Source organism: Oxyura jamaicensis, chromosome 15 (genome assembly GCF_011077185.1).
Source record: "Oxyura jamaicensis isolate SHBP4307 breed ruddy duck chromosome 15, BPBGC_Ojam_1.0, whole genome shotgun sequence".
Lineage (NCBI taxonomy): Eukaryota > Metazoa > Chordata > Aves > Anseriformes > Anatidae > Oxyura > Oxyura jamaicensis.
In genome coordinates, this window is record NC_048907.1 from 10,024,372 (window position 1) to 10,052,303 (window position 27,932).

At 40.9% G+C, this 27,932-nt stretch overlaps 1 protein-coding gene across 1 annotated transcript; it reads left to right on the forward strand.

Annotated features, from left to right (window-relative positions):
* The first annotated feature begins 74 nt into the window (after positions 1-74).
* On the forward strand, positions 75-20,517 carry YPEL1 (yippee like 1). Its single transcript, XM_035340454.1, has 5 exons — positions 75-422; positions 2,796-3,078; positions 13,442-13,485; positions 14,916-15,024; positions 16,080-20,517. The coding sequence occupies exons 2-5, from the start codon at positions 2,962-2,964 to the stop codon at positions 16,167-16,169; spliced, it is 360 nt and encodes a 119-aa protein (XP_035196345.1). The 5' UTR covers positions 75-422; positions 2,796-2,961; the 3' UTR covers positions 16,170-20,517.
* The last annotated feature ends 7,415 nt before the right edge of the window (positions 20,518-27,932 follow it).

A 27,932-nucleotide genomic window follows, 5' to 3' on the forward strand; every position in this document is an offset into this window, starting at 1 on the left:
TCGCGCTCCCCCCTCCTCAGGGGGCGGGGCGGGCGCGAGGGAGCGCGCGCGCGCGCGGTGATTGGCTGTCGGCGGCGGTGGGAGCGCGTTTAACGGCCGCTGCGCCCCCGGGCCGGGGGAAACACAACAAAGGCGGCGGCGGGCGCGGAGCGCGGCGGGGCCCCGGGCACCATGCCTCGGCCGGGCCTCGGCCCTCAGGCGAGGAGACCCGCGCCCGGCTCCCGGCCCCGCTGATGCCCCCCCGGTTTCCCCGTCGCGCACGCAGCCGCCCCGCTTTGTTGTTCGGTGCCCGTTCGGTGTCCGCTGGGCGGTGCTGATTCCCCCCCCCTCCACCGGCTGCACCGCCACCCCGCCTGAGGGGAAGGGGCGCGGGGCTGCTGCTCGCGGTCCCGGCTGGGGAGCGGAGCCGGCAGGGCGCAGCGGTGAGTACCCGGAGCGGCCGAGCGCCCGGTCCCTCTCCCTCCTTTTTTATTGTTTATTTTATTTTATTTATTTTTGACAGCCCCGCGCGGCGCCCCCCGGTCGTGGGGGCCGCGATTTCCTGTGTGTGCGTGGGGCCGGAGGGGGGGGGCTGCCGGGGCAAGTTGGCTGGAGGAGGAGGGCTCGGCCGCTATTTATAGCGCCTGGAAGTGACGGCAGCGCTGCCTGCCTGCAGCCCGCCCGGTGCGGGGCGGGGGGCGGCCCCTTACATAACGGGGGGGGGTCTGGAGCGGTGGGGCCGGGGTTGCCCGCGCGCACGGAGGGAAGGGAGGGCTCCCAGCCCCCCCGGCTGGGAATAGCAGCGGCTGGCCCTGCCGGTGTGTTTCCCCCGGGGCCCCGTCCCGAGCGCTCCCTGCTGGGGCAGTGCAACGGCGACGGTAACTGCTCCGGGGGCTCCTGCAGCCAGTGCGGCGCCGCCCCGCTGCTCCTCCTGCGGGGGGAGCCCGGCTGCCCGCGGCCTGCCCTCCCCGGGGCTCTCCCCCGCCTCCCCGCGGCTCCGCGCCGCCCCCCCGCCACGCTCGGTGTTTGTTTACACATCCGGGAGCTGCGCGGGGCGGGGCCGGGCACGCCCACCGACGGGCTGACCACGCCCACTGTCACCACGACCCCCGCCCCTCGTGTGACGTCACGGCGCGCCCCCCGCAGCTGCTCGCCCCGGCCGGCGGGCGCGGGTCCGGCCGCGGTAACGACCGCAGCTTAACAGCGGGGTGTTCCGCCAAAGCAGGCTGCCTTCTGCCGCTGTGCTTCCCCGTGCAGTTCCAATTACGTATCCGTCTTCCCAAGATAATACAATAATTATTAATACGGTCATTTAAAGAAATAAGTTTGGCTCTTCACGCTGGTATGGTTAATATTTCAAACACGTAAAACGTAAAATCTGTATTTGTCTTTCCAGTGACTTGGAAAAGTCTTCTGGACTTGTAGATGCATGCTTTGCTTGGCAGCTAGTTCCCGTTGCTGCTTTAGTTTTAGGGCTGCGTATGTTCTGCTCCATGTCTTGTTCATGTGGCTTACCTCTGCCTGTACAATCAGAAAGATTGTAAGATCAGTACAAATTTCTTGTGGCAAGTCCTTCAGTTTTTGAGTTTCTTCCACTTCTACTATGATAAGCTAGAGATTCAACAAAAAACCCATCAGATCTTGCCGTGGTCCTCTTGTGCACAGCCTGCTGTACAGATTGCTTTCTCAGGACTTCTTTAGAAGCACAATGACTACTTCCTATAAACAATCCTTAATTTATGTGGCTTTCATTATCTTTGTGTTACTAGTGTCCTACTGCTAGAGTAGTGGTTAACTGCTGCACTGCACATGGTTTACAACTGTGATAAGCATTTTGCATGCTTGTTTTAATAGCTGGATCAAGATAGTGTGAATTCTTTATATTGGCTCTCGTTTCTGTGCTTGTGCTATTGACCTACTCCGTCTGTCACCTGATGGCTGATGACATAAGTGGCTGTGCAGTGCTCGTGTTTGGATTGCTCATTAGCCTGACACACAGGGTGGTAGCGGGTGGCCTTTGGCAGATCAATAAATGTTGCTCTGAATATTTAGACTATGTAATTTTTTCAGCATAGCAGGAAGGTCTGGCCTTGTGTTTACACAAGTAGCTTTTCTTAAAGGCAGTCTGGGGATTAAGAAAGCAGTTGTGTACTCCCTGTGTAGAACTTAGCATTTGCTATCTGACTGACTTCAACAGCATCCATTAAAATTATTTTGGTAGAGTAAGGAAGTACCTAATTAGCTTTGATCAGGACAGTAGTCAAAAGGTTTTTGCCTAAAGGCATAATTCCTCTGAGCTTGAAAGAGGAGGATACACAGCCTCTCTAGCAAAGGTGGCAGTATCTTACTTGGTATTCAACTCAAAGCCAGCTATGGTATAGCTGAAAGCTGCGGTGTAAATACCTGCTGTATGTTTGTTGTTGGTCATAGCACATCTCTTCTGAGATGCCTGGTCATGTGTTGTATTGGAACTGACCACTGGAATGTCAAAAATAATTCTCTAGTCCCCTGCCTTTCTGCTGTAACTTCTGCGTGCTTTTCATAGGGTATATCTGATATTGTGGACAGTGATTTTCAAGGAGAAACGTTTGAATCTCTTCCTTCATTAGAAATGTGATCAAGTAGAAGCCAGAAGTAGAACAGAAACTGCTTGTTGCTGTGTCAAATTGGAAGTTGAGGGACTTTGCGGAAACAAGTGCACTGTAGCACAGCCAGATACTTGCTCTATATAACACCTCATTTTGTGTCTAAGATTGAATAACAAGTTTATTGTGGCCTTGTAAAGCTGTTATTTTTTCTGTTCTTTTCACCTACAGGTTGTGACTGTTTCTCTTCTGTCATTTGTGTGGAAAGTGCCACACACACTCCAGAACAACAACGGCTTTTGCTTGCATATTCCAGTGTTTCTTTTGTCAGCGAGTTCAGCAAAGTTGTAATTCTTCAAGTGCCAGCCCTGAGCTGAGTGAGGAGCCACCAGCAGAGATGGTAAAAATGACAAAATCAAAAACGTTCCAGGCTTACCTGCCGAACTGTCACCGAACCTATAGCTGTATCCACTGCAGAGCCCATCTAGCCAATCATGATGAATTGATCTCCAAGGCAAGTGGTTTGTTTAGAGACCTCATGAATTATTTCTCAACCAAAATGGTTATCATTGCATCACTGCTCCCTGTAGATAAGGGATGCAAATCCAGTGCATACTTCAAAGCGTCTTTCCTGGGTTCATTCTTGGGTCATAGGCATTGCATAATTAGGACCAGATACATTCTGAAAACTACTAAGTGTGGCATAAAGACTGATCTAATATTTCCCATGTTTGCAACCTCCATCTATTGTCTGGTAGGTATTTGTGAGATGCCGTATCTCAAAATCTGCTAAGGAGAACTAATGAAAGAAAACATGCATTTCAGGAGGGGGGAACTATTCTAGTTATGGTTATTCCAGGAAAAGGTTATTTTTGACTGTTTGATTGGAAGTCACAAAACTGGCTGTCTCCAGAATTCTCCACTGATGTTACAGAATCTGTAAATACACTTTCCTTTGCTGTGTACCAGTCCCTAAAGAATGTGATAAGTCTGAGATGTTAAAAATGGTTCTCTGTCTAAACTTAGAGTATGTGTGGATCACTGAAACAGTCTAGGCCTATCCTTACCTGTTGCTGAAAGAAACAAAGATTTGTGGTGTGTGAAATGCATGGTAAAACTTGAAGTTTGGGGTAAATACTTAGCAAACTGGTTAATTCTTTGCTTCAGAATAAGTTCCTGAGGAATTTGCTCCTAATGGGGTGGTGGGGAACAGCTGCTTTTCAAACCTCTTTAATACAAAGTTCCTTATATATTAGCTGTTCTGCTGAATAAAATTTTTTAGTGCCTTTAGCTGTTTTTCTGTTACTGTCTGCTTGTGCTTTCAGCAACAGTGCTAAGGTGCTCTTGAGTGCTGAAGAGATGAGGGTGAGAAAGCTGCCACTTCTCAGCTGAGGTTTTCTTTGAGTGGAGGGAAAGTATGCTTGCTCACTTATCCTTTAAAGGGCTATGGGGAAATATTGTGCTCTCTCAATACATTTTTCTTCTTTCCAACCATTTAAATCTTTATCTAGATACCGAGAAACATTTTTGACTCATAGTAAACTTGGTGACTTTTTGACTATTCTGTATCACTTGCTTATTCTTCTGCTATGCCTAAACAACTCTTTCCTTCAGCTTAGTGCATGTATTGGGCATATCTAAAATGATATGAGGGAAGACTTGTTTTTACTTGTAACAAATGGAAAAAAGTTCCTCATCTCCTCTGTAGTGATTGTACTTGTTTCTTTTTAAGGTCAACAAAAAACAAGAGGAACATGCAGATAGTAATATGAATGATTTGAATTGTTTCCATCTTGATTTTAGAGCTTGAGTAAAAGGGATCATCTTGGCAACACTTAATTGTAAACTACAAGCAGTCTACACAGCTTCATTTACCATGTGTCCTGGGCCAAAAACTAGTAGGAAGTGATTACATATTTCTTGAACTTGAGGTTGTAGGTGCATACAGGAAGAATGAACTTCACTAGCTGTGTCTCTTGAGAGAAATTCATTGAGGAAATGCAACCTAAGCACACATACTTACAGGAAGCTCTTCTTTTGGTGGACTTAGGTTTTTTTTTTTTTTTTGTATGATGACAAAATTGCCACAGTTAACACTGGCAATTGTAAGGCTGCTCTTCTCTGAGGTCTTGGGAGTTTTGCTTGGAAGAATGTTGAAAGTGATCTTAAAGTAAATCACATGCTTGTATTACACTTTTTAAATGTTTTAAATTATTTTTATAAAAATCTACTACCCAAATATTGTAATTTGCTTCTAATTAGGTTGGGAAGGGTTTTAGATGTGGATTTAAACTTAATCCTATCTTAATCATATCTTTCAGTGAGGACTTAAAAATTTCTGTATTTGTATGTTGATAATATGCTTATTTGACAGCTGGCCTACATTCTGTGGGTTTAAGATTTCTTGTCCATATTTTCTCTAAGTTTGTGAGACTGAGAAATACATAAAATGTCAGGTATCTATTTTGTATGTTTGTGAAATAAAAGCTATTCTGATCTATTGTACTTGTATTTAGAACATATGTTTGAAGAAACCAATACCTTCCTGTAAGGTTAATTTGCATCTTTTCTTATTTTCAAGAAGTTCTGATAGAAACAAATGTGAAGTGGTAGAGTTGAATAATAAAACTAACTAGTGGTATACAAGGAGGAGGTGGGGAAGACACAAAAATGGATTTCTTTTAAAAGAAAACACAGGTTAACCTGGAAAATACATGTAAGAAATATGCTAGAGAATGTGTAGAAATTCCTCTTGGAACTGTAAGAAGACGAACAGATCCTGAACTGTATATTCCATGAAGTGCTCTTGCTGATGCATGTTATGATTAAGGTAGCAATTCATACTAACCATCTATGGAATATTGTTTACCATGTTGACTACCCAGCTGCAGCAGAAACACTTAAAGCAGCCTGAAGTATAACACATTGATTGTACACAATCTAAAATTAAATGAAAAATGTGCTTTGAGTTCTTATACCTGGTTTATGCTTATGCTAATGAGTAGTAGTAGTCAAATACTGAAAACCCTAGAACACTTCCCCAATGCTTTGCTCCTTTGGATTTATAAGAGCATTGACTCTGTTATTGCCCCCTAGATCGTATTTTGAAGTGGTCTGGGGAAGAAGGAGGTGCAAGTCTTCTGCTTATTTTCTGCATTGTGTTCCTGTGCTGTTGTGGGTTTATTGATGGAGCAGAGAATTGGACTATTCAACCTGTTTATTTTCTTCCCTGCCTCACTTGAAGAGCCTAGTTTAAAGCTGAAGCTCTGGGAAACATTCAGTAAATAGAGTTCTTAGCTACAGATTCTTGCTGTTTTTCCAAAATACTAGGTAGTCTTACTCAGAACTCTACTGTCACAGCTGTTCTGCAGCAAATAAAGGCAAGCACTACTTGTTATCTAGCTATAACCACTCTGTGGTTGTTTCCTGCTTTCTTTTTTCTGCATGGTCAGGGGAAAAAAAGCCAAAATGCATAGTTCATTCTTAAAGCAGCTACACCTAGATCTCAAATGTGCTTTAGAGTGTAAACATTTGTTATACCTGATACTGAAATGTTTTCAACTTCAAGATGAGAAGACAAGCTGTGCTATGGCATGAGTGGTGTTGGTTTGTCATGGGAAGGCAGAGAGCACTACATACTTCTGTCAATTGTCCTTCTGATTCTCTGCCTCAAAATATCAGACTTCAGTACAGATTTGCAATTGTCTTCCTTCTGAGAGCTGTTGATGCCAAATGTCTGACAAGGATGGCAGCATACACAATTCACCTTTTCATTTGATTTCTCTTCTGTTTGAGCAGCAGGTTCTTCTTGCCTTAAAGTTAATTGTGAAGGTCTATTTTATTGTGCCCTTGCTGATGGTAAAATGGCAACCAAGAGCATTAGCAATAGCTTAGAAGTAAGAAGGAAACTACTCAGACAATATAAAAACATGGTACTTGTGTAAGTGAACTAATCTGTAGTTTCATTCTTCTCTGCATCTATGAAAGGGCTGAAAATGTGTTGAAAGCCACATGGATGGTAGTGATTAGGGCATACACTTGTAGATATCTTTACTCCATAACCTTCTGCCTTTTGTGTCTAAGGGGGGAACTTGAGAAAGAGGCTGGCTGAAAGCAGGAGTTCCAAACCAGGAAGTGGTCACTAGCAGAGGTGTTGAAAAACAGTCTGTGCAGCTAAACACGTGCACACAGCAGTTGTCATAACTTATAACCCCTGTCACCTTGGGAAAAATGCTGGTTTGGATGATTGTGTAATAATAGAACAAATAAGTGGATGTAAGTGCCTGTTAGACACTACTTATTTACATTTTTAATGTAAGTATGCTAAGTTTTGTTTTTTTGCTCCTTTAGCGAAGTCTTTAGAGTTAATGGTAAACATTGAGGTTTTTTTTGATTATCACAAGGAATATGTTCCTCGCTACATGGGAGGAGATTCTGAGGTCAGGGAAGGACATACAGCTTTTTCTAAAAAAGAAGTAAATGGTTTTTAGGCTTGTATCCTGTTATGACTGCACCCGAACACAGAAGAGGTAGCCTCTGTATCAGCCAGCAACCACAGACCTCAGTAAAGAGGAAGGCAAAAAACTGATGCTGTAAGAGGCACTTCTTGGATTGGAGATACTCAAATAGCACAGAAAGAAAAAATAAAAATAAAAACAAACCCCAAAACATAAGTTTTAACAGAGAGCTTCTAGCAGGCTCTGAAGTCTGGGAGAGGTTGCCTCTTTGTGTGGCCTCTAAAATGATAAATGTATACTGCTTTTAAAGCAATTCTAAAATGTATTTTTTCAAAGTCTTTTTCGTGATTTGTTTCTAAGTGGTAGAGAATGCACAGTGGTTGGTAGCAGTAGTTAATCTTTCTAGGAGGCAACATGTTACATGAATGTAGGTTCAAAAACACTTGAAGCCCTTGACCTGCAAAGTTGCAATAGTTACAAAATTCAGGCAAGGTCAAACAAATCTTGAAGAGATACAAATACCTAGCAGAGACCTTAGAGCCTATAGATAAATTGCAATGGATAATACTTTGTTACTCAAGGTTGACCTCCTTGAAAGACTGACTTATGCCTTAATGCTGGCAACAGCAGAAAGTCTGCATTACTTCATGTGGATGCCTGTGTAAATACTTCCATCCCATTCATTGCAAAGCATACCTAGCCCAGAAGTAGAACGAGTTACATGAAGTCAAAGACAAGGCTACGTGGCTCAATATTTTCAAGAGCAAGTTCTGCATAAAGATGTGTATATATATGTATGTAGCTGTCATTGACTTCGCTGAGAAATCTTTTTACCTCATGGGTAAAACAAACAAACAAAAAAAAAACACAATAAAACTATCTTAGTTATAGTTATTAAATTCAGTTCTCTGAGTCATTCATTGGGTATGTCTGCTGTGGTATTATTGATAAGAAGGAAAAGTCTTCAGCTTAAGTAGATACCAAAACAACTTCAGCCTTATTTAGCAATCTCTGTTTCTGTCTCCACTGTTTAATTGATGAGTTCAAGAGGATTTTTTTAAGGGTTTGTCTTTAAGTGAATGTGCTGCTCTTAGCTTGATTCAATTTGGTAATCTCACTGTATGTGATGTCAGGAGTAAGTGGAAAGATAGTTGGGCCTGTCACGTGCTTGAAGGCTGTTTTTGTTCCCTGCTGAAAAGTCTCTAAATGGGTCTAATTTCTCAAATATTCAGGTGATATTTTTTTCTATAAGAAGCTCTTTTTTTATTCTGTCTTCTGATAAAAGAATCTATTTTTTGGAAGAGAAGTAGTCTTTGGAAAACATCCAAGAATTGATCTGAGCGCTTAAAAGAGCTGGAGAGTGTGCAAGGGAAGTATTCTGCTCTACAGGTGTTTTGACATAGTTATTTCTGAAATAAATTCAAGGTGCTGTACAACTCCAGATAACTTGCCTGACAAAGCCTTCACTTCCGAAATTATCATTTGCCAAATCTTTGAGAATGCAGTTTTTGGAGTGGATTTTTTAAGGTTGCTGTCAACATAGTGAATTCTATAACTCTATTAAAATTATTAAACAATGAATTGGAAATGTTTTAAAAACTTTTTTAAATACTGAATTGTAATTGAATCCATCATTCAGGACTTGCCTAGTAAGCAAGCAAAGCTGAACAGCATTGTGTCTTGTTCACAGCATCACAGAATTAGATGTGAGAGAAATAGCAAATGAAACAACTTTTTTTTCCCCAAAATTTTTTCATCCATAGCTTTTGTTGAATTGTTTTCTGAATTTATTTTGCAAATTTTGAAGAGGCAAGAGGTCATTGCAGTCACTGGTGCATGATACTGAGAAGATAATTTCAGACATCAGAGCACTTACATGTTTCTGGTTTATCTTAAGAATCCTACCTCTAAGAGGTACTGTCTTCTCAATTACAGAGTAATTTCTTTGAACTGCATGTATGCTCTAATACTGAGGTTGATCCATCTTTCCTTGTAAGAACTCTAGCAAGTGACAGGAAATGAGCAAATGAAACAAACAAACAAGACCCCTATGGACTTCTTTCATTGCTGTTCTTTAGAACTCCTTTTCAGTGTTAGGAGTTGCTTGTAAGTTGTCGTTAAGCAAGGAAGGTACTGATAATGCCATTCTAATTGGCGTATGATAATGCCTGCCATACCTTTAATACATGCTAAGTTAGTAGTTTCTCTAGATGTTTTCTGTGGAGCATCTAATTAATCCTACCTGAGAGGAATATTTAATTACATGTTCAGCTCTTCAGTAGCTTCCCTTCCCCCACCCATGCTCTTAGGTATGCCTTAGAGCAGTAAATATGTGTTCTGTTCAACTGGTACTTCCTTTTCTCCTGGGTAAAACAGCTAATCCTGGTGTTAGAGCTAATTACTGTTTAACTTAGAAGCATAGTTCATATCTAATTCTGTGTGTATGTGCTAGTGTGCAAGTGAAACATTTCTAAAGCTTCTTTACTATAACATTTATTGATAATAGTTCTGTCAGATGACTTGAAATGATAATACCAAACTACTGTTACAGTCCACCTTAGTTTAGTTCCTAGGCACATTTAAACAATGTTGGTTATGATATCAGACATTCTAGATACTTTCAGCTGAGCTGGAATAAGAAATAGTTATGGATCTTATAGATCTGCTGCCTGTAGAACTAGGCAGTCAGTCAGAGATGTGAATTTTCTAGGGAAGAAGTTAACTCGTAAATCAATACAAGGTTATTAATTGAGGACCATCAGAAAGTAGACTTAAAGCAAGTTTGTTTTAACTGAGAATTTTGGTTGAACTGGTAAATTGCTCAGCTCCTAATTAAAAATTCCATTTGCTCTGAGTCATTACTGATGACACGTGGTCATGCTTGCTAATGCTTGGTCACTATCTTCTAATTCCTCTCAGGTGGATAAGACACATTTCAGACTTGGAATAATGACGGTTGTAATAGAATATTCTGGTTTAGTTATGATTTCTGTGTAGTGCTAGCAGTCTGGGAAGTGCTGAACAAATCTTATGAAGTAAAAGTTTTCATTTGCATAGGTGATGTTTATTCTGCAGAGGAGTAGTTTGTCTGGAGACTGGTTTGAACAGTTATGCCTGTTAGTCCCTGCCATTTAACACGCTCTTCCCTTTCGTTTCCTTGGAGGAGTTGACGCATGAGGTGTTTAACCTGTCAGTCTCTTAAAGTTCATATCAGTATAACTGCATCATGCAGCACAGGGTGTGAGAAACTCAGTGCAGGTACAACCAAATGTTTGTTCAGTATTAATTTTTTGCCTGGTTATGCAAAATACTCTGTTTATAGCCAAGTTACAAGCTTAGCAAGCAGTTCAAGTGCCACAGTGAGTTGTTCTCCGTTTAGTCCTGCTAATAGGATGCATCAGGAAGTACAACTCTGATAATAAACCTTTTTATACCTGTTAGTAGATGGGTGCCCTATGTGTTAGTCAACACTCCCTGGTCAAGACAATGGGTATGCAACAGATGTATACCGTGTCGTAGGTTTTGAGTACAGTTTTTTTTTTTTGAAAAACAAACTCCTTAGCTATTCATGTAAGCAGGGAAGTATGGCAGCCAAGCTCTGACAAGTTCAGAAGTTCATTAGACAAGTCAAAAGCCCAGGAATTTAAGGACTGATACCCTTGTAGTGGTTTTATTTCAGTCCTACGTATAAAAGTTGTGCATGGATATATTGCAGACTTTGCACAGTGACACGTTGATGTGGTCTGACACTGATCCTAAGGGAAAACATCACTGAAATGACAAGATGCAAATTCTGTCTTGCAGAGCACAGCAGTGCAAGGTGTCATATACAGGTTGCTCTCAAGTTATCTGTGAATGGTGTAAATGTGGGGGAGCTCACTCTTCCCGGCTGGGCAACAAAGCACTCATTCTATGGCATGTAAATACTGAATTTAGCCTCTAAACATGTTTGCAGGTGAGAAAGACTGTATCGAATGAATCAACTAGTGTCTGCTAACAGAAGTTAGTCTGAAGTTTCTCAGGAGAAATGAACTAGTGGTGCTTCTTTGCTTGCCTGTTTATTTTGTTTTTTAAGGGAGGTGTAAGGATTACTTTGTCAGAGCTGTTTGGACTGTACTCAACCGAGTCTCTCCTCTCAGTGTCATTAGTAATTGAAGTTTTAGCTTTCACCATACCTTTTTTCCTCACTTTGTGAAAAATAAGACTTGCAGTTCTGGGTAAGGGAGAGTGTACTTTTTCTTTTGTTGTAGATGAAATAAAACAATTCCATTTTCCAACTTAAAATCCCCATTTATTAGTTATTTACATGGTTGCTAAAATACAGTGTAAATGTTAACACTATAGGCTGCCCTGTAGAACTTTTCATATTAATTTTATGAGTAGCTAAGCACTGCATACAACTACTCTGCCACTAGTACGCTGCCACAGAAGTCCACAGTTGTGGACTTCTTTTAAAATTATTTGGTGCTATATATAATCTGGTTATTGGTGATCGAAAAGTGTTCATTAACATGTTTTCATTTTACACTTTTTTTTGCAAACTGTTCTATGTAGCTAATATATTAGGTCTGGAATACAAGTCCCATGAGGAGCGGCTGAGGGCACTGGGGGTGTTTAGTCTGGAAAGTGGAGGCTCATGGCAGACCTCACTGCCCTCTACAACTACCTGAAAGAAAGCTGTGGGGAGCTGGGGGTTGGTCTCTTCTCACAGGTAACTAGTGATAGGACGAGAGGGAATGGTCTCAAGTTGTGCCAGGGGAGGTCCAGGTTGGAAATTAGGAGAGATTTTCAGAAAGAGCAGTCAGGCATTGGGATGGGTTGCCCAGGGAAGTGGTGGAGTCACCGTCCCTAGGGGTGTTCAAGGAAAGGTTGGACGTGGTGCTTGGGGACGTGGTTGACATTGGTGGTAGGGTGATGGTTGGACCAGATATCTTGAAGGTCTTTTCCAACCTTAATGATTCTGTGGTTCTGTATTACTGGTATTGATGTTCCATTGCTAATCATTAGACTGGCACAATATCGGTTTTGGCATCAAGTGACTTCTGATTATATAACTATAAATACATTCCAGAAGACGCATCCATTGCAGGAAGGGCCCTTTGCCTGTTTTCATACCTAATGCTGCTAAAACTTTTCATGCCTAATGTTACTAAACCATTCCAAAGAAAGCATTCAAAAATATTCAAGCTGACATTTTCTTTGCAAAAATCTTCCATGTTGATCTAATGCAGCTTTCAGGAAAGTTGGTCTTTGATCTTCAACACTAGAACTTCAAGAATTCTTAAAATATTTGAGAACAAACGTAGAGAAAATGACTAACTTTCACTGAAAGTAGGTTAGGTAAGGAAAATTTTGGAAAAAAATAAGGAAGGTGGTTTAGAGATCTTTTCAATGGCACTCAGTACTGCTGAAAGAAATAAAATCTCTAGTGTGATATTCTTTGGGAAATTATTATGTCTAAATTGTCAAGTAATTTAATACAGAAGGAACAAAACAGATAAAACAGTAATGTGTTACATAAGATTTGAATGTTTTACCTATGCTTTGTCTAGTCTGCTTACAAGTTCTGCAGGCATGCGTGTAGCTCAGGGCTATCTGGTAATGGGTGCCAGCTTCTGTATCTTTATTAGCACTTGCAGAGTGCACAGTAGAAGAGCTTCTGGTTTAGTTTGGTACAGAGGAACAAAGATGTAATTCACATGCACTGAAACAGCTCTGCAAACCAAACCAACCCCTGGTAAGCGTGGTTAATTAGGGATTTTACTTCAAAATGTGCTACTGCTCTGAAGTAATACATCAACTTAGACCCAGGCAAGAACGTTTTAAGTCATCTTTTGTCCATGATCTGTCAGGAATGTGAGAGAGATTAAAGCACATGGTGATAACAGTTGGTCATCAACAGTTTATTAATATAAAGTGAAGCTTATACATTTTTCATGTGTTTCCTGAATAGAGAGTTCAGGTGTTATGTGTGATCCAGAATTTTATTGGTCTTACATCAAATGACAAAATGAAATAATTTGTCTTTTGGGTGTAGCAGGAGAGGAGAAAAGAGTTTGAAATAATTCCTTTCGAGTTAAGAGCATACTATTTTACTTAATATGAAGGATATCTAGGAAAATGAGAATTGGTATGTTGGAGAGGGACAAGTTATGAGCATGCTTTGTTTGCATTATGAGCCTCATTTTGAACAATACATAAGACAGTTGCTAAAATCTGAAGTGGGTGAAAACTTGGGCGCAGAAGAGGCCTTACAATAAAGAATTTATATAAACGTTTGACTTTATTGTAACTTGTTCTAAATTTATTGTATTAGGTTTATATACTTGTTGATGCACCATTATTCAACTGTTTTTTAATTTAGTGCAATCTTTCTAATTAAGTGTAATCTTTTCTTTTTTTTTTTTTTTTGAAATGCAGTCCTTCCAGGGAAGCCAGGGACGAGCCTACCTCTTTAATTCTGTGTAAGTATCATACCACAGTTTTGCACACTACCTGAGAGTGTAATTTTTTGGTATGCTCCATAAACAGAATTCAGTAGAGATTTGTGTAAGGCACTTTGACCTCTTCTTTTAGCAGTGTTTTTACTCAGCAGCAATAGTTATTAAAGAGCCACTCAGATGACTTTTTTTAAGTACTCACACACAGATGCTAGTTTACTGTAAGTAATTCTGCTAATAGCTGAAAGTTTAGGGAAGGGTGTTAATGAAAAATTCCTTTTCTGTATGTAATGCTAACTATCTTGAGCAAAAGTTGCCACCCTGAGATATTACAGAAGTGAAAAGATCTTACAACTCTAAGTTTACTTTAGACAACTTTACTGTAGTCTAAAGAAGAATTTTTCCATGTGATAGTTAGATACATTTACATGGTAGTACACCAGTATCCTCAGGATATTTTAAGTGACCTTGAATATTGCAACCCTGCTAGATGCAAAAGATCCTTATGCAATTTTGCAGTTTTAGGCACGCCCCTGCCATAATATAAGGCTCGTTCTTTGAATTTGCTGATGGATGTATTTTAAGCTTATACACAAGATTGAATTTTTGTCTTTTTTTTTACAGCAGTTGATTGTGTTGCAGCATTTTTGGAAAAAGAAGTGAAGTTAAGTGTCCTGGTCTATTTTAGACCAGGATAATGGAACTATAACTGCAAAGGATTTGATTGCAGATCCTTGAAATACATTTTATGTGTAGTTGTTCAATGGAGACTTGGGACAACCAGTGTAATTGCAGTACTAAGAAACTGGTAATAGAAGATCAAAAATGGCAAAATTTTGTCCTTCTGTAACACTGTCTAAAAACATCATTTAACCTTGCCTGATCTTTTCTGCATAGATTCTTATTCATGCAGAAAATATTTTGATGCAGTGCTTCATGGGATAATTTGTTGTTGTCTTGCTGTTTGTTCATCATGGCTTAGTCTGCTCTGTAGCAAAGAAATGTTTACGAGGCTTTTTCCTTATTGCTATTTTGGAGTTGGTTCTAAATTCAGCTGTTGGTGCTGATGTACTGGTACAGACGTGTAGAGGTCACAAATTTTTTTTGAAGAAAAGCCCAAAACTGAAGAGGCTTCCAGTTACTTCTTAGTGTTCTGTTCTCTGAAAGTTTAACTACTTAATGTGTCTTTGGTGGTGGGAGCAAGTGGGCATGACCAACAGTGTGATGTGTAGTCTTAACAACTTGAAAAACAAAAATAACCCCACTTTTTTCTTCCAACCTTCAGCTCAGTGTGACAAAATAAGTTACTTTTACTGTAGTATATAAGTTTGGCACCTATATTTGATTTTTTTATTTCTTTTTTGTCTTCTGGAGGAAAGGTGGGTGGCAGGTAAGAGAGAAAGCAGTCTCATGCAGTTAATTGTTGAGTCATTTCTCTCTCTTCCCCTTCCCAGGGTTAATGTGGGCTGTGGTCCAGCAGAGGAGAGAGTTCTTCTGACAGGTTTACATGCTGTGGCAGATATCTATTGTGAAAACTGTAAAACCACTCTTGGATGGAAATATGTAAGCAATACACTTACATTTTTGATAAGTGTTTATATGCTGAAGTACAGCTATTTGAGTAGGCCCAGTGGTAGTGATGGTAGTGATAGCTCTAGTGCTTTTGCATACATCAGGCAGTAATGTCGTTTTGCTTATATCTGCTGGAGCATTGTAGCAGTTATAACTTTATTTTGAAGACAGCAAAGTTAGCATGAGGCATAGATGCTATTACAACTAATACTTCTGTAGTATCTTTTTCTGACATTACCAACCACATACACTAAACCAGATGTAAGAAATTCACAAAATGGGTCTTAATTTTCTTGGTTTCAAAAGTTAGTTCATATAGCAAAAAAAGAACCATGATGAATGGTACTGAGCATGTTTTCACTGCTTACTACTACTGTGAAGTAGATTCTGATGTTGGAAAAGTAGTCTGTGCACTTACATGGTTCTGTGTAATGCTTGCAACTGTGCTGTGTGATTGACATTTATATTCTCAGTGGTCTATGTAGGATTTTTGTTGGTTCAGTATATTTTCTGGTGTGCCAACTATTAGCCTCACGTTGTGACTTTAAGACATACAGTTATGTCTAGAAATAAATACAAAAGAAGAGCAAGAAATAAAACCGAGATCAGAATTTATTTAGTGGCTTGGCCCCAGCAACTGCATTGTAGTACATAAAATCTGATATTAGACCTTAAATGAGGAGTGTATCAATTTTAATGCTGTTTTCAAAAACAACAACAAAAAAAGCACATGGCTCCTTCTTTAACTACTGTATGTTGTTAGGCACTCTAAAGACTGGGATAGTTACAAAAAATATTTAAGTGAATCCTATATTTAATGCATTTATGATTTTGTTTGGTATTGTGGGCTACATATAGGCAGTTCAGAGACCAAAATAATCATCCATTAGAAAACTTTTAGCTTACCCAGGAAAAAGAGAATACACACAGAACACAAACAACTTCAAAAATATAAATGTTAATGCCTCTGATTTGTCATTTCACTGTAAGGTTGATGTTTAAAATACTTTATTTCCCTAACGTATTTCTTGATTTTTCTCTTCCAGGAACATGCTTTCGAGAGCAGTCAGAAATACAAAGAAGGAAAATTTATCATTGAACTTGCCCACATGATAAAAGACAATGGCTGGGAGTGAATCATAACCTTTTTCCTTCTGTTTGGACAATACTCTGTGGAACATGCTTTACAAAGACTAACGCAAAGTAAAGGAAGAGCTTGGCTAGAATGGCCCTGAGAATATCACTGAACTCTGAAACCTCACAAATGAGTAGTGTAGTGTAAGTGGCTATTTCAGGCCATGTTTGCCTTTTCTCCTTGTGTAAGTTCCCTCTTTTTGTATGTGTATTATTGTGTGAACAGTTGTTTTGGAACATTTTGGATGACCTTTTTCTAAACTCTCTCAAACTAGAGAAACAGTTCACTAATTGAAAATGGATTTTACTGGTTAGCATCTATCTCTGACCTATGCCTTTAATGCTACCTTCCGCTGTGCATGCTTCTTGCCTAAACACCTACACTCCAATCCTGTAGAAGTTCTATATCTGAGCAGTCTGAAAGAATGTATGGGATGGGGTGCTTTCTTATATGTAGCAATTTCTGATGTATTTGGCAGTGAAGGGGATGCAGTATTGTACTTATTAATTTCTCTTTTTAAATTTGAGTGTACCACAACCTGTGTACATCTTGTAGGTGAATTGGTTAAAGGTACAGTGCTCAGTTTAAAAGTATTTCAATTGCACTGACTGAAATTAGCAGATCTTTAAGTTGTTAGGATGAGTTATGCTAGAGGCATGATATCTTAATGAAATACCCGAGAAGGATTTTAAATTAATAATGCTATAGAATATGTCCAATTAAGACCAACACATCCCCTAAGGAATTTCCAGGATAATAAATTTATAAAAGTATAGCTTGCAAGATAAAAAGACAGGAAAATATATACATCTTCTATTTTGGAAGAAAAAAATTAGTTGGTGTATTCAAAAAAAAAAAAGTTTTGGTACTGTACCTTTGCCAGTAACAGGGACTTGTGCATCAGTGAAGTTTTATGGCTGGTTCCATGTAACTGTATAGTCCTAATGCACTGGACAAAGAGGTTGATATCAAGGAAACTTGCTGAGGTATTCTGCTTCTGCTACATTTGAACAAAAGTATTTATTTTTGTGAGAAATGGTCAGAGCCTATGAGATGAAAATTAATATAGTACACAGAAAAAGGAGGGGTAATAAGAGGGAAGGGAAGTTTGACTAAGTTTTTCATAAAATAACAAGATAGTTTTTAAAATTTGAGGGTGGGGGAAGGGGTTTATTGGTTTGCTGGCTAAATCATCCCCAAGTACATTTTTATAACAAAAATTTATATGAAACTTACCTTCTCTTTTAATCTCCCACTATTTCTTAACTGGAATGAGTTAATGAGAGAATAACCTAAAAGGTGTATGTACGATATTAGCTGTTGGTATTTGTGCATGCACATTCTCAGCAACTTTGAAATGCTCTACATAAATTTGCTAACTTTATTTTCAAATTAAACAGTCTCTGAAGACCTTTTGTATCTTAATCCATTTAATGCTTGAGGACAAGATGCTTGTAAAACAAAAATCCTTAACACTACATCAGTACTATAACTGAACAGTATGAAAGCCTTGCAATGCAAAATTTTCTTTCAAAAACAATTCTAATATCATGGCACCTACAAAGTTTAGTCATAGGTGCCATTGCTGCTGTTACGTTTTTGGGAATCTCTAATAGGCTTTCTGAATTCTACTGCACTTTAGAAATTTTGTCATGCATAAAAAAATTATGCCAATGGGTAGGGGCAATACAGATCTTTAAAACCAGCTTTCCAGTCTCTTAGGAGTGAGAAGAGAGTTCTCCCACGTGTAAGCATTCTCTGATGCAGGCTGGCTAAACTGCATTCCAGATGTAGTAATGATCTATACCTATGAATTAAATACGTAAAAATTAGAGAAGTAGTTAAAGCTGTTGGGTTTCAGTCCAGAGACCTGAGGTGGTACAGTTGTGTTCAATCTGGATTTTGTGGCTTACACTTTATGTTCACAAATAAGATCAAGCTTCAAAGTCTTGTTTTTAACAATGTAATTGATGCAAGATGGGCTTTGGTGTTGCCTGTCTTTTGATCTTTTTGACCTGGATTTCTTTTCCTCCATTGTAATGTATGTTGCTGACATAAAAAAAAAAAAAAGCACTGAATCTTCTATCAGCAAAAGTTTGTGCTGGCTTCAAAGTCCAGTTGTAATGTTAATACTTGTGAAAACACTTATGTAAAGTTTGTGTATCTTTTGGCTTTTCATATTTCCTGGCTACAGGCTTGTTGAAGAAGTACACTGGACTGAAGACAAAAGTAATAGCTGCTTTTCAGTAGAGTTGAAATTAAAGAAAATATGTAAAGTATTAAAGACTTTTCTCTATAAAATTGGGGGTTGTCTCTCTCTTAGTTAATGCTGTCTGTAACAGTCTGATTCTTACTTAGAAATTCAACCTCTTTCTTCAGTGCATTATTTGTATTTTAAACTGGACATTTTCACCAAAACCTTAATTAACTTTGATGCCAAAGGTTGGGACTTCATCAAGTGCTTAGCACGTAGAGCTTCAGACTGCTGGCATAAAGAGTTAATGATCTATATGTGATGTTAATGGCTTTTAAGAGAACCAAACAAAGCAATATTCTTTTTGGTCTTTTAAGAGTGATGCTTAGAGGGAGTAGAACTAATACAGAATTGCAATTTCATGCTGCCATGTAACAGTTCTTTAGGCTCATTCTATTGAGGGAATAGGTGAATTTTCTTCCTGTGTTGCTTGGCAGTGTCAATAATTATTTTTTTCCCCATGTAAAGATGTAGAGAATTCTTGTTATTGGTTTTGGTGAAAGTAGAATCCAGATAGCGATGGCTGCTGGCTGATGTGAAGAGGTCAGTCTGGTCACTGAACCCTCCAGCAGTCATTTGAAAGAAAAACAAACTTACTTGAAAAAAAATTTACTAAAGCATTTTCCCTCTAACCAATTTTTGTAATATATTAAAGATTATATTTAAAGTTTGTATGTGTTTGCTCTGGGCAAGTTTACTTCCCCTCCAACTTGAGCACTTTTTGTTACTTGTACTGGTTATTTTTATTGTTGGTCTTAACATTTATTTTATATTTTGTTTTTTACAACTGTAACAAAAAGCTTTTGTGAACCTTTGTTTCTTGCTGGCTCTTTCTTGGACCAAATGAACTGACTATGAGCTGGCTTAGAAGAAATGTTCATTGGGATGCATAGGAATTTGCTAGCAGAAATGTACATGTATTGAAAGCTTTCTTCCTCTGAACCTCTAAAGCCACACCTGTCCTAAAGTAATTAATCATAATTTTATGTGACTCTGGTAATCTGACCACACATCCTCTGTCTTGGTCCAAAAGAATGGATGTAACCGTGGTATTCCAGGACTGAGTCTGCTTCCAGACGCTAGAATTACTCTTTGGCCGGTCACTCTAACCACCTTTTTGATTAATAAAAGGCAATGCTGCCATCTTTTACAATTCTGTTAATTGCAAACTTGCTGTGAAATAAGCTGCAGAATTAGTGAGGGATTGCTGACACATCAGCCAAGAGTACACTATTGCTGTGTACTCTTAGGAATCTAGTAATTAAATTTTATCTACCAGTAAAAGGGGCCGTTTTCCCTTGTTTGCTGTAAACTATACAATGGCAAACTGTATTAATGAAGCTTGTTATAATTCAGTCTAGTTTCCTGCTAGCAAGGCCTAGTATAATTGTCAACCTGAGTGGTGTGCCCCGCCTGCTTGTAGCCTTTAAGAATCTGGGAGAGGAGAGGGAATAAAACTTACAAAATTTCTTTAAATTAAAACTTCTTGAAATTAAAATCGTGTCTCAGAAGTGCTGACAAGGTCATCACTACACCCATAAACCAAATGGTTATCCATATTTCTTATTGGTCTATCAAGGTAGTGCAAGAGTTTGTTGATGCCAAGTCCCATTTTTGGCGGACTTAATGCATCCCTCTGAATAATGCTTGTAAAGAGCTTTTTCTGCATGCTCATCCCAGCAGTCAGATGGCAGCATCAGTGGCCTAGGGAGTCACAGACCAAATTTCTCATATCTCCATTCCTTGACAATGGAGATAAGTGGAAGAAGCTGTCAAATTGTTTAACTTTTGGACACTTTACTGTACTTCATTAGACTCATGTTAAGCCAACCAGCAGTATAAACACCGCAAAAGGAACAGACACTTCAGAGGTTTCTTTTAAAAGGACTGTTACATGGTTTAAGGCCTAAAGCAGGAGTTAAAAATGGCAATTGAGTTGTGCCTCATTGTTTCTTAAACTCTTTACAATGCTTTCTTTTACAGGTGACATGGCTGTGTTGCTGTTTTGTCCTAGCAATACTGTACATCATTTGTTGTTTCACTATATTGTATCTACTTGAGGTATCACAATAAAAGCTTTCAATTGTTTTGTTGAGTTACTTGTTATTTTTTGTGCTGTCTTGTCTTGTTTTAGGTTCCCATGATTTTTTTTTCTTTCTCTAACAAGATCAGAGAGAAAAGCCCAGAGCTCTTAATTGATCTTAAAAACTTGTAAGGTATGAGTTGAATCTGATTCACTAGGTTCTTGGAAGATTGTCTCTAAACACTTGATTTTTTTTTTTCCTATCACTAATCTTTCCAAAGTAGAGTTAAGATGTATTCCTACTTCTAGAGCTCCAGCCCATTTTGAGCTAATCATGGATCTTATGCAAATGAAGTGCTTTTAAAGGGAGGGTCGGTCTGTGCACGCTCCGACACTAACCTTCAGTGGAATTGTAGGAAGTGGGGGGGGTGCTTTCTGTTTCGTTATCTTGGTCATCCAGAGAGCAGAGCACACTGAACACAGGCATTCAATCTGTTAGTTCTGCTTTGTCTGGAAGGAACCTCTGTAGTTCCTCTAACCAAATAAACAGTTTTCTCATGCATTAGTGTGGAGCTAAAAGCTAAAACCTCCACTCTTGAGTCAGTAAGTAGGATGTGATGTGGATTGGTCAGTGATGGAAATATTAAACAATATCAGCCTCTGTATTGATCTTCAGGGTACTGTGCTTGCCACTAGCTGCTTATTGGACATTGTGCTATTAATTAGTATCAGTAGCTTGGAAGCCCTACCACTCTTCAGTGCATCCAACAGTCCATTTATCCAACTGTAATAAGCTACAGACTGCTATGGAAAGTGGTTTCAAGAGTTACTAAAACTGAAGCGTATTGCATCAACCACTCTACACAGGCAGTTGGAACATCATTGTGGCAATGATGTTGGTCAGATCTGGTCCATCCTTCAGACAATGCAAATGATTCCCAATCACCTTCCTGTCCTCCACATATTTTTAAACAGATTCCATGAGCACTGTGTGCTCTGAAATTGTCTTCCCTGCCTATCTCAGCAATAAGTCCTTGACGTTATATCCTGAAGGTTAAGCTGAAGCTGGTCATATTGATCTTAACAGTTATGTTTACAAGCACACAGGTTATCTGTCTTTATTATTTTTAAAGACTAAATATTTCATCTCTTAAAACTCCTGAATATTGTAGCATGGGACTTGCAGTGATTTATTCTCTCCTATATCATGGCAGGTGTAGGACTGTCCTTAATGGCATTAAAGCAGTTCAGTGTAAATAAATTCAAATAAATGTTTTGCATCAGACTTTCCTACTAGCACAAGTCATAGGTGTATGTTATGTGATATTAAAGTGCTAATGAAATGTTCCTGGAAATTCTGCTTACTCCAAGGCAGGTTAAATTGTGTGGTTGTGATCCTTTGATTATTTTTAGGATGATAAATCAATAGGGTTTATAGAATGTAAATATAAAACATTAGTTGCTTGAGTTTGAACACTTTGAATGAAGTAAGAAATTGGTAGCAAAAACTCGTAGTATTTAGGGGAGGAAGTTGTTTTTTATTTGGTTTAATTCAGTGTTCAGCAATTACTGAACATAATCAATAGTGCATCTAATATGAGCCCTTTCGACTGACAGAGGTGCAGAATTAAGTCATTCAGTACAGGCTTATTCAGTCTCTTCAATAATCCATCATTTCATCTTACAAAGAGATGGGGATGCTCTACATATGAGATCAAATATAGTATTTCCATCTTGAGAAAAATGGAAGATGGCCTGCTATCCTTTCTTTTATTCATGCTCCGATAAGCTGTAATCTCAGATAAATTTTTCTTTTTAACCTTTTATTGACCTTATTATTTTAGGGATGAAAAAATTATCTTTCTAGATTGGGGAAAAAAGTAAGAATACAAATTGTATTTTTGAGAGGTTCATGATATTCTTTGAATAAAAAACTATTCTTTTTTACATGGATATAATCAAAGTAATAAATATTTCATATTAAAAATGTTTATAGTAACAACCCATTAAATTTTGATGAAGCAAAGGAACTGGAAAAACACCAACTATCAGCAATTAGATTACCAGAAGAATTTTGAAAATGTGAATTCCAATCTTGCTTCTTACCAGCTGGAAAATACCTGGAGGATCTCTGACCTCCAGATAAACAGAGATAGGTAAATGCCTTGTCAGAAAGTTGGGAATCTTCCACTAGATGTTTTTTGGGCCTGTTAAATGTAATTAAGTGGGCACCTGTGTTAGTTGAGGGTTCTTCATGCATATGACACTGTAGTGCTAAGGTTAAGCCATAGTGTAGGTCTCTATTTACAAATCCCAGGTAGCTAAAAAGGAAAACAATCACAACTAAAGCAAGTTTATCCTGTGCTTGTGTTACATCTAAATCTGATTGCTTGATTATTCTCCTTTATTGTAGAAAATACAGGTATTTCAGTTTTTAAGAAATAATATATAGTTTTTGCATGCTCAGATTTCCATATTTTTTTGTAGTAAATAGCATAGCTTAACTGCCTTTCTTGCTCAAGTAGGCTTCAGAGCTTTCTAGTTCCAGCAAAGACAATGGCAGGGCCAAAGTAAGCCTTTGTTCAAAACAGAGTTTGAATCCTGATATATATATATATGTATATATAAAAACATATATATTCACATATATATACACACACATGCAAATTTCATCACAGCATGGCTTGCCCTTTACCCATAAGGAGGAGTGCAATTGTTATTTAACATTTAGAATACCTTTATGACGTCTTTAGAAATCATCATCTACTTTACAGCTGAAGAAAGTTAAGTTATGAGCAAAACCCTACTCTTTGAGACACAGAGCTGAGTCCAGCACTGGTGCACGAGCTTCTGAAAAAAAAAAAAAATTCTTGCTCACATATTTCAAGTTGTGTAGACTTGTACAAGAATTCAGTAGATTAAATAGTGCGTTGCTATTTATTTTGCTAACCCTTCTCTTCGGTGTGATATTTATGTAGAAGCTAGCCACGTGCCTGCATAAGGCAGCATGTTGAGGTTACAGTAACAGGTAACGGCTGAAAGCATCTTTGAGTTTGGCTACACCCATTACTGAGCACACATTGGTTTTCTTTGAGTCATCCTGTTGTTTCTTTGTCCTTAGAAGCAAGAGTTCACCTGTGCAGACAGTACAGTCCCTGTGTTTCCAGGATGAAAGCTCATGGTTCCAGTGAGAGAACAACAAAGGGTTGGGGGTGTGGAGGGGGTGGTGTTACTGACTGGTGAAAGTTTTAGATTTGTCTTTTGTGCATGTGTGATTTGCATCAGGGAGGGTGAGTGGCATTAATAGTTGCATTTGAATTGTGATTCAAGTTGCTTGCTTGTGAAATCAAACAAGCTGTATTCTGCAGTAAATGTTGTTTAAAATTTACTTATGAATCATTAAAAAAAAAAAAAAATACTCTCCCAGCAGTTGCAACACTTCAAGTGAAAAAAATAAATAAGAGCAGGAGTTCTGTGCACTGGCTGAGCAAACACTTCTTCAAAACTAAAAACCCATTAGAAGTCAGGGATCTTGTGACACAGAGCAGGGCTGCCAAGGGCGAGAAGATCTTATTTTGCAACTGGGCCCGGGTGGATTGCTACATCTGGGAAACGGGTTGCAGATGTAAAACACGTGCTTCTGAGGGCTGGGGGGCTTTTGTAAACAAACATCTTTCCTAAACAAATACAAACAGAGAGATTGTTTGCCATGTGGAGGGGGAACCTGCTGATGTGACTGCAGCAAAGCTGCAGGCCTGTAGTTGCTGTACACAGGTGGCATAAGGGCAGGGTTTGTAGGCTGGTAGGATGGAGTAGTTGGGGTCGGAGCTCAGCAGCCCCCAAAGGGGCCTGCTCCAGGACAGAGCCACACCAAAGGGACATCTGTTAGAGCCCGCCCTGCATCTCAGTGCCTTGCCTCAAGCAGCAAACACAGCAGAGCTGTGTGTGTGCCTCATGCAGGAGGGCAGCCCCTGCACCCACACCCAGGCCCAGCTGAAGGTGGCCTGTGCTGGAAGGGGAGGCAATGCTCCTGCAAGGCGCTGAGCTCTTCTCTGTGCTGCCCCAGCCCCAGCTCAGCTGAGCAAATTGCAGCTTAGACAACATCTGCTCTTCGGGGGCTGGAGGCTGTTGCTGTACACATACGCCATAATCTCCTTACAGGCCTGAATTAATCATCTGTTTCCCACCGATGCTCAAATAAGCACCGTTTCAGTGGGTGGCACGCTCCACTTCCTTACCTGGTATAGCTGATGTGACTACAAACCTGCTACTGCTTGTCTGCTTGAATTATCCCTCCTCCCTTTCCTCCTTTTTTTTTTTTTTTTTTAAAAAAAATCTTTCTCCCTCCTCAATTCCCCACTTCCTAATGAGATCCGTAACAGCCTAAAGTCTGCATCATTGTGGGTCCCTTCCAACTCAGGATATTCTATGATTCTATGATTTCACATTTTTCACTGTCGTTTCTCTTTGGCCTCCAGACCACATTAGCCCGAGGGCAGCAGTAATAACCTGTGGCCAAGCACAGGACCGAGGCCTCAAGGCGGTCGCTCCACCAGGTCAGTGTGTGGTGGCCGCTGCCACCACGTCTCCGTCCTCCCTGCTCTGGTAGTGAGGCACTGGTAGCGAGGGCAGAGGACACCAGGCTGCTCTTTGCTACTGCCCTGTCACTGTGCCACTGACTAAACTCCTGCAGCAAGCTTCATGCCTAAATAATGGGATTTTTTTATCACAATAGTTGACAAAAAATGTGTGTGTACAAACTACAGCCCTGTAGTCCTGTGACACGTGCTTTGTCTTCTCCCTTCCTCCTGCTTCCAGGCTGACAGACCAAAACTCCATTTGGTCTGTCACCTTTTTTACCAAATTTTACCATACTTCCCCCGTTTTGCCTGTTTTCTGTGGTGAAAAGTTTCTCACAGCACAGAGGCTGCAGACACAATGCCCTTTAGTTGCCTATCCATAACACACAAAACCAAAAGGGTTTCTCGGCGTTCCTTCAGTGTTTACTAACAGACAGACTTTGCTCTGTCAGCCCTCTCCTTCGCCAGCCCAAACACATGCTGAAGGTTAACAGCTCCCCACGTTAATGATTATCCTTCCCTGTTTGCGCAGCATTTCACAGTTAAAACATGTAAATATGACTCCCCCGTGTAATTGCTGTGGTTATCCAGTGATGAGCTCTGCAGAGCACATAAACACAGCTATTAGCAGAGTGAAATGTCACTCCCTCGTCTGGCCTCCCCAAGATCACAGAAGTGTCCGCTGGCCCAGAAAACAGCCTGTGGACGATAAAGCTGTCCCGGCCGTCACACGCGGCCTGCAATGAAACCCTCTCAAAATAGCCAAGTCTAATCTCTCCCGAGGCTGTTAATCAGGTTTCTAATCTAGCAAAGCTGGATCCATACTGTAACACGCGGCGATTCCCATGCCTTTATTACAAACCCAGCTCCATTTACTGGGTCAGGAGACTAAAATGTAAACGTTTGCCTGGGAAGAAATCTCTGCAAAGCACCTGCTCTGAGGGCCAACCCATGACAGCGCTGGGTGCCATGACCCGCTGGCACCTTACCTCTAAGTGCTGAACCTTACCAGCATCTCTGCCTGGAAGTGCAGCACAACGCAGCTGCCTAATCGCATGTTTTCTGAGGACTGAAGGCAATCTTTGCTTTTCTGAAGACAAACACAAAGGCTGGGCCCATCAGGTCTCTTCCAAATTGGGTAGAAATTGACTGAACAGGCGAGAGAGAGATTTCTGTGCAACTTCACGGGAGCAGAGCTTTTGACCCTGCTCTTTTTGCCCCTGCTTGGCCCAACTCATGTTGTTGCCAGCATTCCCCTGGCTGTGCTGGGCCTGCCCCGTGTCTCGCAGGACCTGTGGCCCTGCAGAGGGGGGTGAAATGGCGGCTGTGTGCAGCTTGCATGGAAGTGCGTGATGACTGTGGTATTAATCAGGTTCCCTCCTGCAAAAGGCACGGTACAAATGTAAGGTCACCCGGCACTGCAGCACTCTCGTGCACCACCACATGTTCAGGCCGTGTTAGTGAGCCACGGGCAGGTAAATCCCCTGCTATGGGCTCAGTGAGAGGCTCCCTGGGAACCAGGAGGCCACTCAGCCTCTCAGGCGCTGGTTGAAGAGGGTCATGCTCCCAACCAGGCAAAGGGAAGGTGCTTGTGGCAACCAGGGAAAGCTGCCCCACTTCTCAGTTCTGCAGCAAAGCCTGGGAAATGAGCAGAGGTGTGTGAGGGCCAAGTTGTGCTGCAGAGTGAAGTGGCTGCTGATCCCCAATGCATGTTTGTAGGGAGGACAACAAAGGTGGCGTGTTTTGGTCCTTGATTCAGGGACTTCCCACCGGGACACTCCAAGGTCTTGAACTTTGGCTTTTGCTGAGCTTGTTGTTTGCCTGCGTCAATATATTTTAGCCTCCTTTTGCTGCTCCTTTCCTCCCCCCATCCCTTTACTACCATCCTTTAGCCAATGCTCAGGAACTTTCCCACATCCTGTAGGGCCCAAAGCCCCTTCTAATTCCCCAAGCCCTCCCTCATGTCCCACTGGTGCCATGCCCCTCTCTGTGCTGCCATTTGTGCCTTCAGGTCCGAGTCCCTGGGGAGCTGCGGAGGCATTGCTCCACAGCGGGCAGGGTGCGAGGACGCAGGTACCACCGCTTCGCCCTAGTGGATGGGTGAGCTGCAGGCTGCGGGCACGGCCACTGGTTTAGTGCTCTTGTGTGGCGTCTGTAGCACTGGATGTGATGCTGCTTTGTGCCCAGTTCCCCTTGTGCCCTGCTGTCCCTAGCATCCAGCATCCCCAGGCCTCTCTCCCCAGCTCTGTGCTGCCGGTTGCCATGACAATCCCAGGAGAGATTTCACATGAGCACTGAGCGTGTACCGAGTGGTGCTCGGTGCTTGCAAACCTGGAGGTGCAAAGGAATAACATTGCAAAAGCACCACACAGATCTGGAGCAGGGAAGGGTGTGCTGTGTGTGACGGCTTGGCTGCCAATGTCCACTTGTTCCTCCCTGTGGCAGCAGCAGCTGCTCCTGGATGAGGGCTCCAGGGACCTGCCCAGCTGCACAAGAGGGTGGGGAGGTTTTTAACCACCCCCTCCCCCCCCCCCTTTTTTTTTTTTCTTTTTCCATTTGATCTATAGAGTTAAAAACTTTGTTTCCCATAGAGGCGAGCCAGAGCCAGGACTGCAGGCCAGGCTCCAGGCCTGGAGCAGCCGGTGAAGGCGTTGGGTGCTTTCACTGCACACCCAGCCCCAGCCAGGAAAGGCGGGCGCCAGACACTGCACGCACCCGTTGGATGCTCGGGCACTGGAACCAAAATGCTCTCAGTACAGTGACTTTAACCCAAAACACAGCTGTGGCGATGGGAAGCACGTGGTGGGCACACCCCTTCCTGCGGGCCTGCCAGCGCCTCTGACTATGCAGCAACGCCTCCCTGCCCCTTCGCTTCCCTTTGCACCTCTTAGTTTTGATTTTTTTTTT

Coding starts and splice junctions, on each gene's coding strand:
- YPEL1 (XM_035340454.1), top strand. CDS start 2,962: ATGGTAAAAATGACAAAATCAAAAACGTTCCAGGCTTACCTGCCGAAC. Junction 3,079..13,441: donor ATGATGAATTGATCTCCAAG/GCAAGTGGTTTG, acceptor TTTGAAATGCAG/TCCTTCCAGGGAAGCCAGGG. Junction 13,486..14,915: donor GCCTACCTCTTTAATTCTGT/GTAAGTATCATA, acceptor TCCCCTTCCCAG/GGTTAATGTGGGCTGTGGTC.